At 38.4% G+C, this 15,557-nt stretch overlaps 1 protein-coding gene across 13 annotated transcripts in view; it reads right to left on the bottom strand.

Annotated features, from left to right (window-relative positions):
* Nucleotides 1-15,557, bottom strand: part of rap1gap2a (RAP1 GTPase activating protein 2a) — a 98,434-nt gene that overhangs the window by 10,299 nt on the left and 72,578 nt on the right. For 8 of the 13 annotated variants that reach the window (XM_081614276.1, XM_081614280.1, XM_081614274.1 and 5 more), the window contains 7 exons: nucleotides 6,609-6,644; nucleotides 4,021-4,053; nucleotides 3,310-3,342; nucleotides 2,586-2,807; nucleotides 2,376-2,479; nucleotides 1,304-1,382; nucleotides 214-267 (listed from right to left, as the gene is read on the bottom strand). In XM_081614276.1, the coding sequence (XP_081470402.1) occupies nucleotides 214-267; nucleotides 1,304-1,382; nucleotides 2,376-2,479; nucleotides 2,586-2,807; nucleotides 3,310-3,342; nucleotides 4,021-4,053; nucleotides 6,609-6,644 (561 nt within the window). Of the gene's footprint in view, nucleotides 1-213; nucleotides 268-1,303; nucleotides 1,383-2,375; nucleotides 2,480-2,585; nucleotides 2,808-3,309; nucleotides 3,343-4,020; nucleotides 4,054-6,608; nucleotides 6,645-12,331; nucleotides 12,443-15,557 lie in introns of those variants that run through there. The other 5 variants (XM_081614275.1, XM_081614279.1, XM_008426027.3 and 2 more) reach the window with 3 other exon arrangements.

Raw genomic sequence — 15,557 nt, 5'->3', positions numbered from 1 at the left:
TAACTGCTTTATTACAAAAGAGTGGGTGTGGATAGGGAAACAAGCTGGCAGACATAATTAAAGATAACAATGCATCGTACAAACATTTACATAAAAGGCCTGCAGACATGTCAAGAAATTATTTAAAACATTTCAAAATTGGACAAGCGTTTAATGGAGGTGAAAGCTGCAATCAGGAAGAGGTCACAACGTGGGAGCTGAGTGTGAACTCACCCGCGGGTAGAGAACTGGGCTGAACCTCAGTCCTGGGGCGTCGTCACACAGCAGCTGAAACAAACAAAGACAGATCTCTGAAACTCACAAACGTTACGCTGCCTGTACGGCATCTGCTCTCTGATCTGACTGCTAGTGTGGGCCAGACAGTTTATACAGGTTTTACAGTTTTACTTACACAGAGGTGGATTTGATGTTTAAAAGAAAATTAAGTGGATAACTGGCTTTATGTTTAACTTAAAAACATTGATGCCATTAACTTCTAAATTCTTATTTTCTTTGTCTTAAACAGATTTTAAGTTTTTGTACTCCTCCTTTATTTATGTTCCTTATTTATGACAGACACTTTGATCTTTTAACCATTTTCCTCTCGTTTTATATTTATTGATTGCGCTATATTTTATTGTAGAGAAGGATGCTTTGTTAAAATCTAAAAATATACTGTAGAACCTGGAGCATCCTCTTTATTAGACTGTGAAAACATGTGAATATCTTAAGTCAGAGGCCTCTTCAGGTCTCCTGTGATACAGACTGCTACAGGAAACTCATTACTACCCAGCTCAAAACCCTCTAGAAAGACGGTTCACTGATTGGAGATACTATTAGTTAGTGAGTGAATAGTACTCAGTTCCTCATCCCCAGTAATTGTCTATTTGTCTCACAATTTGCTGTATCATTTTTCAATCAGACTAATTTACATAGTGTGACAATTTTAGTTTGTGTTGTCCCCCTGTGTGTTTTAAAGCATGCAAAGCACTAAGAGTTACACTCATAGGATTAAAATGTTCTGCTAATAAAGTAGAATTTATTTATTTATTTAATTGATACAAAATTTGAGAAATCATGAGGTTTGTTTTTAGTATTTTTTTTAATCTTATATTGATCTTGTTAATAATGTCACATTTTCCAACAGTTTTGTGCGTTTTCTAAATGAAAAAGATTTCAGTGTGCAGAGACTAGAAGGACTAAATTATGAAATGTTAGGAAAACAAGACAGTAGCAACTATATGTAACACACAATATGTGTGTTAAATACTTTTGATTCTGTTTTTAATAACAATAATGTGAATAACAGAAAAAAGTTGTTTACCTTTGCAATCTGAGGCACACTGGGCAGCTGACTGATGCCAGCTAAAGAGATTCTGTCATGAACTGTTTTGGTCCGAGATCTACAAAAAAACAACAAAAAACAGAGGGCTGGTCAACAATGAGTTCAATTTTAGTCATGTTTGAAAAGCTGAAGTTTTAGACTGAATTCGGATGCAGTTTCTCTGATGTGTATAAATAATCTTAACAAGTTGAAAGGATGACTGACACCAAATCTATAGTAAATATAATATGAAAACTGTCACTCGAAGCTGCCGCTAGAAGATTAACACCTGTCAAAACAAATACAGAGACCAAGCAAAGTATAAAAATAAAGTACATATTTTCCTGTGCTGTTGAAAATGACACCGACTGTGTCAATGGCACAGAGAAGCTGAGATTTACAGAGACACAAATCGAATCAAATGACAACCGTCAATAACAGCGTCATTTTTTCTCTCTCAGTAGTTCTGTGTTCCTGTTTGGCTTATCGGATTCAGAGAAGTTTGATGGTGATTCAGAGAAACAGAATTTATCTAATAAGACAAGAAACATTGTCCTTTAGCAGGCTCTCTGACCATTTTTTAAAATCTTTTTTTAGATTCTGCTTCCATTTGTTTCTCCAGAAAAAAACTCTACGACGTGGAATGTATACAATTTGTAACGCTGACTCTTGCATGACAATTTAAACAAATTAGGAAATTTGCAAGTGATGAAAATCTGACGTGCTACCGCTTACATTTAAAAAGATAAATCGCAATAGGCTAATGGAAGGTCTGAACTTTAAAGAAACAAAAAATAATAGAGATCAAACAGTGCAGTTGAAGATTTTGCAAAAGCTGTCAAATTATGTCTGGGGCACATTATGGTACTGAAGATTCAAACACATGCAACCAAGCCTATCGTTAATGTTTGCACTTTTGCTTTGAGTGATGACTTGGTTTATTGGATAAAAGCCCCTATCTTTGCTCATCATAAGCAGATTCAGACAAGGATAAATGAGAAGAACTCAGAAAGTTACAGGTTTTTCTCTACATGTCAAATGAATGCAAAGCTAATCCTTCCCCTCAGAGTACCTGAGCATGATGCGCAGAAACTCCTGGCCCTGAGCCTCCTCGTGTTTCAGAGACATGATGAGGTTGCCTATGCTGCTGCCCGTGCAGTAGTAGTTCATGTGCTCCTGCAGGTATAAAAGTAGGAAGAGACATTTGAGGTCAAAGACAACAGCAGACTTGCCCCTCTAAACACACAGTGTTACTGACATTTATGCAAACACACACCCTAACCTTGCCAAGGAAGTGTTTGCGGTAGGCTCGAGCTGTGCTGTTACACTCCAGGCGGTAGCTACGCGCCCCACCAGGGCTCATGCCCTCATCTCCATCCTCTTCCTCACAGAAACTGGACTCGGAGGAGGACGGGGTTCCTGCTGGTGCCTCTGCATCTTCGATCCAGTAACCCCCAAACTGGGGCAGGATCACCTGGGGGTATGGACCGCCTTTCTCCAGGACCTACGGCATTAATGTGGGGCAAGAAAAAAAACAGAGGGAGGAAGTCAGAATGAGACGAAAGAAATACTTTAGTAACATGTAGCGAAAGCTAATCCCTGGTAAAACTATTCAGATCCCTTGAAGTTTTCCAAATTCTGACACATAAAAAAAAAACAAAAAAAGCAAAAGTTAAAGCTTTTTAATTGGAGTTTATGAATGTTGGTCCGCTTTGTTTGAACCAACAAAGCGAAGTATGTTTTTATTTTTTTCTACGAAACAAAAAGCATTCAACCCTCTTTACTCTAACATCCCTAAATTAACCAATTGCCTTTAAACGTGCCCGTATTTGATTTCAGCTTAAATGCAGATGTTCTTTGTAAGAGCACATGAGTGCTTCTCAATCCACTGTACAGATTAGAAAAGCATAAAGCAGGTTTTGAATTCTGCATCTATGCTGCAAACCACCTCTGGCTGGGAGCTGCATATCAGCAAGGTGTAAATGTGTGTTTGGAAAATGACTCACATCTTCTATCCGTGGGTAGGGGATGTAGTCATCCTGTAAGAGAAGACATGAAGACTTTTATTTCTTAATAAAGAAGTGATTTATCTCGTGACCCTCACAGGTTTTAGCCACAACGGTGAGGTTGCAAGTGCAGCTGACAGGCACAAAGGATAATAATGCCAAAATGAACTTTTGGGAGATGATGCAACAAGCTGAAATAAACAATCATTAGCAAAAAAATAAAAATCAGTCAGGGGGTGTCGCCCCCTTAATGATGCCAGAGCTATTTTGATTCAACAACACCTGAGGTCAAGAGCTATTTAGTGCCTGTAGCAATCTGGCTCCAGCGTACGACCTCTAAACGCGATCAAACTCCGGTAGCCCCCCCCTGAGAATGCAGGGCTATACGGACAGACGGTCATTTATATTCTGCAGCAGCAGGAGCCAGGATACTGGCAGGCCACAGAGGATCAATTGACAGTTGGAGTTCATTCAGCTCGTAATCAATCGGATCAGAGGGGTATTGATTCTACATTTTAAAAAGCTCTGAGAAAAATCTGAAGAAATGCACACAGGGGAGTTCAGACAGATGAGCGAGGAACAATCATAGGGTAGCAGCAGGCACCACGAGGCAGAGGTGGAAAGCAGAAAATGGACGAATGGAGGTCATATCAGAACATAAACTAATGAGATCCACAGAGAAGACATGACCAAGCGTCCGGTCGGCCACACCTTCCATCTTTTGGTGTCTTCAGCTTTGGGGACCTTATTAGAGTCCGGTCGCAGCATGAGGGTGGAAAAACACAAAAGGTCAGGAAGAAAGTTCTTTGCATTTAAAAGGTGCCTGAAGCTCAATGTTCTTGTTTGCAGACCTCACTTTCTGTGTTGCCAGATGACAGCTGACTCATATTTGCTGATATGGACACACACACACACACACACACACACACACACACACACACACACACACACACACACACACACACACACACACACACACACACACACACACAGGTAATATATACACTTAGTCATCCTCTCTCTAAATCAGACCGAGTGAAAGCTGCTTTTCAAATGTCATTTGGGCTGCTGTAGCGCAGAGATGCAGGCTAAAGCTGTTCTCTGTAGCAAACATAGTGATAATGTACGCATTTGCAAACTGTCTAATTCAAAAAATAAATAAATAAAAAAATAATATATATATATCAGTGACGTGCGGTGAGGTTCATATCTGGTGAGGCACCGACTTAATTATAATCGGATTTGCAAATCTAGACCCCCTACATGTTCTTGTTTACATAAGAAAATTTCGCGCATGCGTACATTGCTGGAGGGCAAAAAGGCTATTCCTTTACATGTGATGCTTTGCCACGCCGCCGCTGCACAATAATTCCGTTATCTCAATTAAACTTAGACATGTAGATATTATTAATTTCGTGCTGTGCTTAACAGCTAAGGGAGAAACCGTTAAAGTACAACTCAAAACCACTTCTTTCTCGCTCTCTGTATCAGCACAGCTTCTGTATGGCTAGATCGCTGTTACTGTCTCTTACTCTGCAGTTGTGGAGTTAGAATGTCTGGGATCATGAGCGCCCCCAGTGAAGAGGCACGAGAACTACCTGCCTCACCTCGAATCTGTTCTCTGCCACGAAACACGTTACACACACAGTCGGTAACAATAAAAACGCAGTACATTAAATACATAAGCTAAATTATGGAAAATCAGTTCATACATTAAATGTTTTTAACCATTTTATTGGCGACGTACAGACAGGAGGAGCATGGTCTCATAGAATGGCAGCCAGTGCAGTTAGTGAGAGGTTGCACAATCCCAGGTGAGGCTCAGCTCACTGCTGCCTCACCGGCTTCGCTTCCAAGCATTTGAATGGAAGAATGCAAAAATTCAGCGATTTTGAAGAAAAAAATCATCAGATTTGGTTAAATTAAATGAAAAATACGTACTTTATAGTACAAACCACAGGGTGAAAATATCTTTATAAATGATTTATTATATATTATTTTTCCATGACGACAGGTGAGGTTCTGCCTCACCTGCCTCCCCTGACCGCACGTCACTGATATATATATATGGACCTCGTCTTCAGTGGCAGTCCCAAACATTGGAACTCCCCAATGGGTTTTACTCCCTGATGGTCACTTAAAGGTAACCCAGAGTAACCTGGTAACCTCGTCTTTCTGACACACTAGACACCTACGTGTTAACGTTTTTAAGTTGGTCTGTTTGAGCGTGTATTGTTCAGTCAGAGACATTGAGGAACTCAATGAAGGAGTTGAAAGTGGAAAATGAAGAATATAAAGATGTAAAGAAAAAATTTAAATATCAGCTATGTTTGAATTGTTTTGCAAAGCATTCCGTTTTACACCAGGATTCCTCAAATTGCAGGATGCTAAAATGGCAAAAAAAAAAAAAAAAGTGACAGTCCACATATAAACTACACTCTTATAAATAAAAACTGAATTGTCGTAGAATACTGAGTTGTTACTAACAACATGTTAACATATTTCATACTCATGTTTACATGAAAAACATTATATTTTTCTTCCACCCCTGCCTCAGATAGGGTTAAAATAGGTCCTACAAAAGATTCTTTTAGAGTACAATATTATATTTAAGAACAGTACAGAAAACATAAAATTTTGTTTAAAAGGTTATTGTGACCTAAAAAAAAACATTTCCTAGCTACCATCTCTTATTGACTGATCACCTCATAATAAACTAATATCTATGCCCATATTGTGAAAATCTAATCATTAACCTACAAACAAAGGAGAGGAAAAAGTTGTTTCTTGTCTCCCTGATGGTGATTGTTGTCTTTTGAAAGCCTCTGTCCCCTTTTCTTCTCTACTCTATTCCCTTTTTATACCCCCATCTGTCCTCCAACTACTCAAAGCCCATGCCCACGGGGCCCGTGGAGGACACAAAGTGGTCGCAGAGAGTGAGAGGCAAATTTTGCTCAGAAGGAATAGAAAAATCAATGTATTCCTACTAGGGAACGAGAAGATCTAGACAGCCTGCTCAAAGCATCCACACCATCCAAAGTGAGAAACACATTTAATCCCGCAGGCTGACAGAGAATAAAAGACAAAATCTCAGTATATCTGATAGATCTTGCAGACAAAAAAAAGAAAAGATGCCCTTTAGGAAGTCAGCACTGAAACAGTGCAATTATTACTCTATGCTGTTCGTCAAAGTCTCCCTCTAGTCGCCAAGAGAAGAAAGGAAAGGAGGAGGGAAGATAAGCAAAAACATTGCAGAAGGAAAAGGAACTTTCATAGGATAAAAATGGAGCATTCCCTACCTGCATCTTTTCCAGCATGTCGAAGAAATCTGCAGACTGAAACAGAAGTAAAAACATTAGAAAACCTGTAAAACGACTGTAAATGCTGGCAAACCTCGATTTACATAATAACAACTTCCCAACACAAAGTCAAGTTTGTAAATCAGCCGAGTCATTGCTTTTCTGCTGTACCTAATTATCACCTTATTGCAGGTGATTCAACACGGAATGAAAAAACCCACCAGCATGAATTTAAAGGTCTTCCTCTGTGCAGCCGCAAACAGAAACTCTGCAACTCTCACAGTGTCAAGAGGGCAGGGAAGGGCAGCAGACTCACACCCCTGAATACATTCTGATAAGGAACCACTTCCTCTGAAGGCAACACGCCCACGGACACGCTCTTACACAAACACAAGCGTGCCTGGGTGCTGGCTGCATGACTCCGCTGCCGGGCGGAGGGAGGGAGGGGAGAGGAGGGGCTTCACCTTTCCTCGCACAGAGAAGCTGTGAAGGTGATAATGGTCCACACATGCTCACATTCTGCTGTGCAGAGACAGGGGTTTGAACGAATGTGTGCATGTCTTCACGCTCGCACATCATGATGCCACAAGATAGGAATTTCACAACAAAAAAATAAATAAAATATTGCTAAGAGAATGTGTAATAATAGGGTGGTGCTTCCTAAAGTCAAAGCACTTAATGAAACGTAGCAAATGAACAAGTGAAGCCTGGGCATAAACATTCTACATGCTTTTATTGCAGTCATCAAAGATCAATTCATAAGCGATACTCTTATTAAACCTAATTGTCACCGCCTTCAGTGCCAAAACACACAAACGCAAACAGAGCTCTTATCAAAGTGTTAATATTAACCACTCAGGAGCGCCCTGTAGTGCTGAGGCTACACTTTAAAACAACCAGACATACAAAAAATATATATATTTTTATATTATAAAAAACTTTTCCAGAGGTGTTTACTCCTCTTTTTGCAGACTGTAAGAATAGACAGTGCCTTGCAAAACGTTTTAAATTGATTGTCACATTAAAACCTACAATTAGCATTTATTGTATTGGGACTTTCTGAGTGCATAACTCAGACGTGGGGAAATATGGAGGTTAGGACTTACCAGTGAAAATGTCTGTTATTTTTCTGTTTCAAGAATAACACTGAAATTTGTAGCATTCATTTGTATTTCATTCATTTGTATTTAGCCCCAGTGAGTCAATACTTGGCAGAACCATCCTTTTGCTGCTATTACAGCGGCAATGTTTTCGAGGCATATCCCTAACAGCTTTGCACAGACAGAGGCTGAAATTCTTGCTCATGTTTTTTTTTTTTTTTAGAATCTATTTAATTAAACCCGTATCTCAACAGGTAAAATGCCAATAGACATTCAGCACATCTTTTGGGAGGCAGTCTTGGCAAAGACAACAACGCAATATGTTCACATTCAAAACAAGAACTCAAACAGAAATATTAAAACATTTGGGAATGAAGCTCAGTGAGATTGGACGGAAAGTCTCCGTGAACAGCAATTATAATTTAATTACATTTAGACCATACTAACATATGAATGAGCAAAGTCATTCTATCGTAGCGTTGGCTGATTGGGTTGATGGAAGACAGAAACTCTGCGCTAATAAAACATTTTTTCGACCCTCTATCTGGTTTTCTATCTTGACTGCATTACAGGGTTTCCCCCAGTGCATTATAGGCCTGGCGGCCCGCCATGCTGTACTAGCACCACCGCCAGGCTAAGCCTTTCTTGTTTATTTTTTTTTTTAGGAAAATAAAATAAAATTTAAAAATTCCCCTTCTTTAAAGCCGGATTCCAAGCGTTTCTGTTGCTCCGAGCGTTTCACTATCAGAGCAGATTTATTCCTAAAAGATATGTTTATAGAAGATATGTTTATAGTTAATACATTTAAAGCCGGACCAATCACACCGCTGGTCCTCTGCGCGTTGCCTCGCGCGCTGCAGCAGCTGGATGTCTAAAGTTGACCTCAGCGCGGATCCCACGCTCCTCCTTTCACTCGAACTGGACACAGGCTGACCGCTATGGATATTTACATAACCCCCCTGTGAGGAATTATGATTAGTTATGAGGAGTTATTGATTAAGGTAAGAGTTTAAACCCACCGCGTTAGCTCTGGTTGCGCAGCTCTACGTGAACCGCAGGAATAACTTGTAGTCGCGCTTTCAGAGGTGCTTTGAGCAGCAGTGAGAATGATGTATATTTGTGAACAAAACATTATGCGGCGTTTGCATCTCAACACGCTGCCCAGCGTTTGACCCTGTATTCCCTGTAAAGTCTAGGTCTGTGTTCCCGGTTAGCGGGTGCGTTAGTGTTTAACGACCCAGCGCTAATCGCTCATCGTGCAGGTTTAACCCGGTGAGGAGCTTCCGCGCTCTCCTCGCAGTCACGCATCACGCTGATTTTATATTATTTTATTATTATTACTAGTATTATTTTTCCGGTTACACAAAGAACCAAAAACCGTATCAAATGTTTTGCCCACTTAGTCAGAGTTAATGCGCGTGGCCACCGGACATCTGAAAAACTCGTCCAGAAACTCGACCAACCAAAATAGTTTCTGTGTCCCCTTGTTAAAAACTCAACAGACACGAAATGAAAGCGCTACTAAAGCCACATTAGCAGCCTTGAGTTAAATCTCCCATTTGTTGCGCATCTCTGCGCAGTGCAGCGGATTGCCACATCATGCAGGGCCGGTCCAAGGCTGTATGAGGCCTGGAGCTCCCTAAGTCATATTCTGAAACAGAATATGACTTAGGGGCCCTTTTGTTGCTAAAAACATCAGCACCTCTTAACAGCTTCTGTGTTAGATTTAGTAAAATCTAGGACAGGGGGAGTAGTTTAACTGGAAAACCTAAAAAGCAATAAATTATAACTGCAGCTTACTAATTTGTATTTGTGAACAAACGGAGCTGAAACGCAAAGATTAAAATAACAGCATCAGATTGTAGCTGTGGTAACAAACCAATATGACTATGAATATTGTTCTTTGAACTTCAACAAAATAAACTTGCCAGCTCCTTAAAATATAACATAAATGTTAAATAATTTAAAGTCTTTTAATTTATATATGCTGAAACCGTTGTCAAATTTAGCAGCAATGATCATCTCAATAAACAAATGCTACATTTATATATCTGTGCTCTATGTCTATGTTTATTGTCTACTTAACATCTTTTAATACATGTGTGTGTATATATATATATATATATATATATATATATATATATATATATATATATATATATATTTGCAAGGTGCAGTAAGTCATGCAGTGCGCTTGGGCAATACAGAATGTTGCAACAGTTTTTTTTTTCACTTGTATTAACTGAGCTCTTGCAAAAGATGAGTTAGAGCGAAGACTGTGCTCAATTTTCAGCTCTATCACCAACAGTGAACAGAGAATAAAGAGTCTGTGTTTATGCCTGGCCGTCAGTCTGAATGCTGCCTGAATGTGTCTCGTTTTACCCTTCCTGCCCTGTTCTCTGTTATCTCTTTGTCTCTTCATGCTAATTTGTCCTCCATTTCTTGTTTTTTTGTTGTTTTTTTCAGCCAACCTTTTCACTTCTGGCTCGTCTTTCTCCGTCTCTCTTCAGCCAAGGCAACATCCGCATCTCTCATCTCCCATGGCAACCTGAACAAGATACCACAGGCTGGCGGAAAGCAGATTAAATCGGCAAAATGGCCTCCACAACTGATTGACTGACAGGCTCATTGGCTGGCAAAATTAACACATATTCATGTTAAGTCATGAGCTTTATTGGCCACAAAATCGAAAGAAAGGAGGAAAAGTCACAGCAATCTTCACACTTTGGTGATTTTTATTTGTGGGACTATAGAGGATATTTTGCAGAATTTAGCTTTTTCGGGCATGCAAGTTTAAGGCAGCAACTGCGAGAGGTCCATTTCATTTGAAATTGTAGTTCTACATTTTTGATAGGAGGTTTTGGTAAAATGATGTTACTAGTTAAATCTTAGATCTCAAAACAACTCTGATGTCTGAACTTCTGTGAAGGCTGTTTTGTGAACATTTGGATTTTTATAATTTCTTTGATTTTATTTACAAAGAAGTCTGGGATTGTTTATATATGGATATGGATGCAGGCGGCGGTGATCTTCTTGTGTGAAAAAATATACTGAAAATATATTTTTTAAAAACATGATGCTGCTGCTACTCCCAAATTTATTCTCTTTGAAAGGCTATTTTTATTTCTAAAACATAATGTGAAGCATTTTCAGTCAGAAGCAAAGCAGTATAAAAAGTAAAATTATGTTAGCCATTTAAGTAAACAATACCTTATAGACAGTTCTACTCCCTTCTTTTCTCATCAAGTAATTACTCAGTGTGAAATAATTAACATTTTCCATTCTCTGTACATGTTTCAAACAGGAAGATAACTGCTGGTCCACCAGGTCTGACTTCAATTTGCTGTTTAAATAGCCATCAGTTTCTACAGCAGTTTTTCTTTTTTTTGCGTGAATGGCACCCAGGCAAACTACGTTGTCACAAAGTTTTTAAAGCTATTCTCAACATCAAGCAAAGGGTACAAAATCACAGCCGTTTGTAGATGTATATTGGTGAAACTGACAGATATGTTTTGGTTTGGGGGATTTTTCTTTGTGTGCTCCCCCTTTTTTAATGCTGCCCTGGGCAACTGGTCACGTTCCTCATATCAAAAACTCCCCCTGAGCATCAGAGTAAAAAAAACCAACAAAAAAAAAAAACACCTAATGCAAATGTGGCTATGGAAGAAAGATTAATAAAAAAGTGTTTGCATAATGACGTTGACATGACGTTTTTCAGGTCGGAGCTATTTTAAGATTGTAGAAGCCCAAAATGATCTTCATCAAGACACCAAGACAGCATGTAGAGATCTTAACTTCAGAAATCCTGAGTTATCACTTTAAAATTCCTCTGACAAAAACTCATCTAGCAGGGAACATCGGCATATTTTTAATAACATATGCCGATGTTCATATGTTGGCAGAACCATCCTTTTGCTGCTATTGCCCTTTACCTGAGTGAGAGCTTCACTCAGGAACTGGAAAAAGCTCAATGAAAGGACGAAGATGCTTCTATTGAGTAAAACACAGGTCAACACAGTCACATACAGTACAGCTTCAGCGACAATTTGCATCTGGAACAGACAGCGCAGCTTTTGGCTCGTTTATGAAAATGAGCCTTCACACGTGGGAGTAAACACCAGATAAGAATACAACTGAGGAAAGTGTAAGGGATGAATGCAAATCGAACAAACGTCAGGTGTTTGATTTGGATTGGTGTTTCTGATTAGTCCTAATTTCTAGTTTTTCAACTTAAAACTTGAAGCAAATATTTAGAAATATTACCACTATAACACATGTTAATAGCAGGGTTTTGAACTTCAACAGAAATATGTGGCAATTTTACTGTATTTTAAGTTGCACAATTACTAGCATGCTGACTTTACAAAACAGCAATAATGCTTGAATTTTAATATTTTTTTCTCAACTATAATAATGACTAATTACAGTAAAAGCTACTTTTTTTTCCAGCATATTTTGGTCATAACAGAGGCTGTTGGTATTGAATTCAGACTCCAACATTTCAACTGTTACACAGAGGTTAAACCATTCAGATGAACACTTTATTCTGCAAACACTGGTTATTCATTTGATTTGATCAACAACCTATCTGAGTGTTTTTAAAGGCAGTCGACTCAGACTTACCATCACAGGACTTGAGATATCCCCTCTTGTCTTTTTTCCATGTGTTCTCATGTTTGCCTCTGCTCTCAATTTCGTTTATCCTCTGTTTTGACTCGGTAGCAGAAGCGCCAACAGGAAAGTCAAGTCAGGTGAGTAACTGAATGATTTGTCAAAGCAGAACAGGTCCTCCCAGTGTGTTCACCGCACATGGCAGCAAGAGTTATGTGGGACATATTTACAATGTGTTGTGTCACCTTGAGTTTCTTAAAGGAAATGATTTATTTATAGAACTACACACAGTGTGCATCATCATAAATATGTAAAATTCAAGATAAAAGAGCAAAAACACCATTTATTTCAGGTAAGCATCCGCTAACCTGGTCTAAAAACTCTCAACATGTGAAAAGAGCAATTAATGTTGAAGTACAGAATATTCAAGTTAGTTTATGAGGGACTACTGTGATGTCGTCACAGTAGTCCTTCATACGACCTTCATGGTAAAGGTCTTATCTTTTTATGCTTCTTCTGATCCTTTCTGTTTGCAGAATAGAATGATGACACATTAAATTTGATTTAATATGGTGGCAATATTTTCTAATCAACTGAGGATTAACGTTATATTTACCAAGGTCCGACACAATCACCATCACCATCATTAAAACCTTGTGACGGCCTACCACCGCCTGCATGGTTTTCTGCCATTTTTAGACACAGGAGTACTTACTACAACTTTAACCATATCAGGTATGAATTAGAACATCACTATTCAACATTTTAAATGAGATTTGTTTCACACTGATAACAGAAGTGACAGTGCACACCATGGTGACAATAAAGGAGCTTTATGAGGCCTTTAAAAAGACACCTAAAGCAGGTTATGAGCTTTGTCAGGGATTTTGAGAGGTCTCAAATAATCTCAAATCAGCCATCCAATTTCAAATTCAGTAATCGTTGAAAGTCCCAAATGATTGTAAAATTCATCCCAGTGAAACGTGTATGCAAACTAAGTGACAATGTAGATGAAAATAAATTACATACCGTATTTTCCGGACTATAGAGCGCACTTTACTATAAGTCGCGCCTACATTATTATTATTTTTTCTTTAAGGAAACGTACATATATAAACCGCACGTGGCTATAAGCCGCTGATATCTCCGCCGCTCAAGGACACAACATTTGGCTGCGTCCTTAATAAATCTGCTATTAAGGACGCAGCCCGCCGTCTCCAACGCCAAACCATGGATTCGTTCACGCCGAGTTTATGTGCAGCAGCTCTATGTACTGCCAGATCGATAGCCCTCAACTTAAAAGCTACATCATATGAGTTTGAATAACTTTCTCCGTTCTGCCTCCTGCTAGTATGTGCTTGTTCTATGAAAATTAGCGCTTTCTTCTTTGATTTCCAATTTTGACTTTCAGTGACTCACTTCCTGCTAAAAAGCCCCCTGGTGGTTGAAGAAAAATTCACAGAAAAGTCACACCAGGCTATAAGCTGCATTGTTCAAAGCGTGGGAAAAAAGTAGCAGCTTATAATCCTTAAAATACGGTACATGGCGGCTGGTTAAATCTTTCCATTTATGATACAAGTGGTAATAGAGAGAGATCTCATTTTATCAACTTATCTTAATAAGCTTCCTTATAATAGTTTGGATATTTAAAGTGAAAGGTAAACAGTGATGTCCAATTTGAAATTGAAGAGTAAATATTGAAATAAATGTATTTCATTCTTCAGTACAACAGCGCATATGTACACATAATGGATTCAACCACTTCAACTCTGCTATTCACTTTATTTCTCTTTGGTTATGACTCTAACTGCTCCACTAATGAAGAAAACACTAATGCTGGGCCGTAATGTCGAAGCTTTATCCAGAAGCTAAATAAATTAGTTGATGAACCACAGAATATTTTATTAGCCTGTCTGAAAAAAGGATGAATGTTTTTAAACAGAAACCACAGATTTGATGTACATAGTGATTATAAGAGCTTTCTAACATTTCAAGTCTTGCTATTAAAGCTCTCTAGCTCCCAGCTGAATTGTTGGTTGCCAGCTGATAATTAGCAGAAATCAGCCACATATCAAGTATAAAAGTGATGTTTTGATTCTACCTTCTTTTCACATACATGTTTTCTTGTACATGAACGTTTTTTTCTCTCCCGTCAGTCACTCTGCAGTCTCACTTTGTTTAGAACAGGGATGACAGTGCACTTTGAGGTCAATGTAAAAAAAGTGTTTCCTTCTTAGAGAAGTCGTTATCTGTTTCTTGTGTAAAATACCGCCTTTGGGGGAAAACAACTCTTCAATGGGTTTTCAAGAAAACAGCACAATGTGAGTAATAGAGGTCTGAAAATCATTACATCTGAAAGGCTCTTGCGAATACTAAAAAGCATTCTTTGTGTGCAGCTCATAAAATGTCATAACATAAGTCGGTGTGGCAGCTTCTTTAATCAGATGCATTTTAAAAGTCCTCGATTTTGTGATATATTTTTACACTTTGGTTCCTGTGACAGCCCGAGTTCACTTGGAAATTTAGGGTGAAGATATCATCAGTCTCAGAGTAAAGCCTTCAACCATTTCCTTTGCTATGGCACCATGATCCAGTTTATCCTGCTGGATGACCTGACTGCAGTTCTTCTTTTTATATGGAGAATGAAACTTAGTGCAAATACGCAAATAGGCATGAACTGGTATGATAGGGTATAAGCTTGAGTAAAAATATCACAGCTGTACTTAACTTGGAGAAAAATAATAATAATAAAAAAAACATCAAGTCATCTAAATGCTTTTGTTTAAAACTAAAAGACAACCGGTGTTCCATATTGCTGCAAAATGATCAAACACTGCTCTCAGTAGTTCACTACTCTCTACTACAAGCAATAAATCTGGAATTTACCTATTTTTTATATTTCATGCAATACTGTTTCAGTATTTCTATATTCACTTGTATTTTTTGTATATATAGATTTTTATATTGGTTCTGCTCTGTCCTCTGTACTGCGATAACAATGTAAATTTCCCCACTGCGGAATTAATAAAGGAATATCTTATCCTATCATATTGAATAATGGAGTTAATCTAATGTCATGTATGGCATTTTTTTATTGCTATTTTGATTCTGATAGATATTTAGCAATATTTTACAAGTAAATATCTTTTTTACAAAGAATAATACTTTTCACCATGCTGGTCTTTATAGGGTGACACTGAGGTGCAACCAGCTGATGTTAGCTGGTTAACTAGTGGAT

This window comes from Poecilia reticulata, chromosome 13, assembly GCF_904066995.2.
Source record: "Poecilia reticulata chromosome 13, P_reticulata-male-v2, whole genome shotgun sequence".
In the NCBI taxonomy this organism is placed as follows: domain Eukaryota; kingdom Metazoa; phylum Chordata; class Actinopteri; order Cyprinodontiformes; family Poeciliidae; genus Poecilia; species Poecilia reticulata.
Note: the sequence above shows the minus strand (reverse complement) of the source record. Positions and strands in the feature narration are given on the sequence as shown.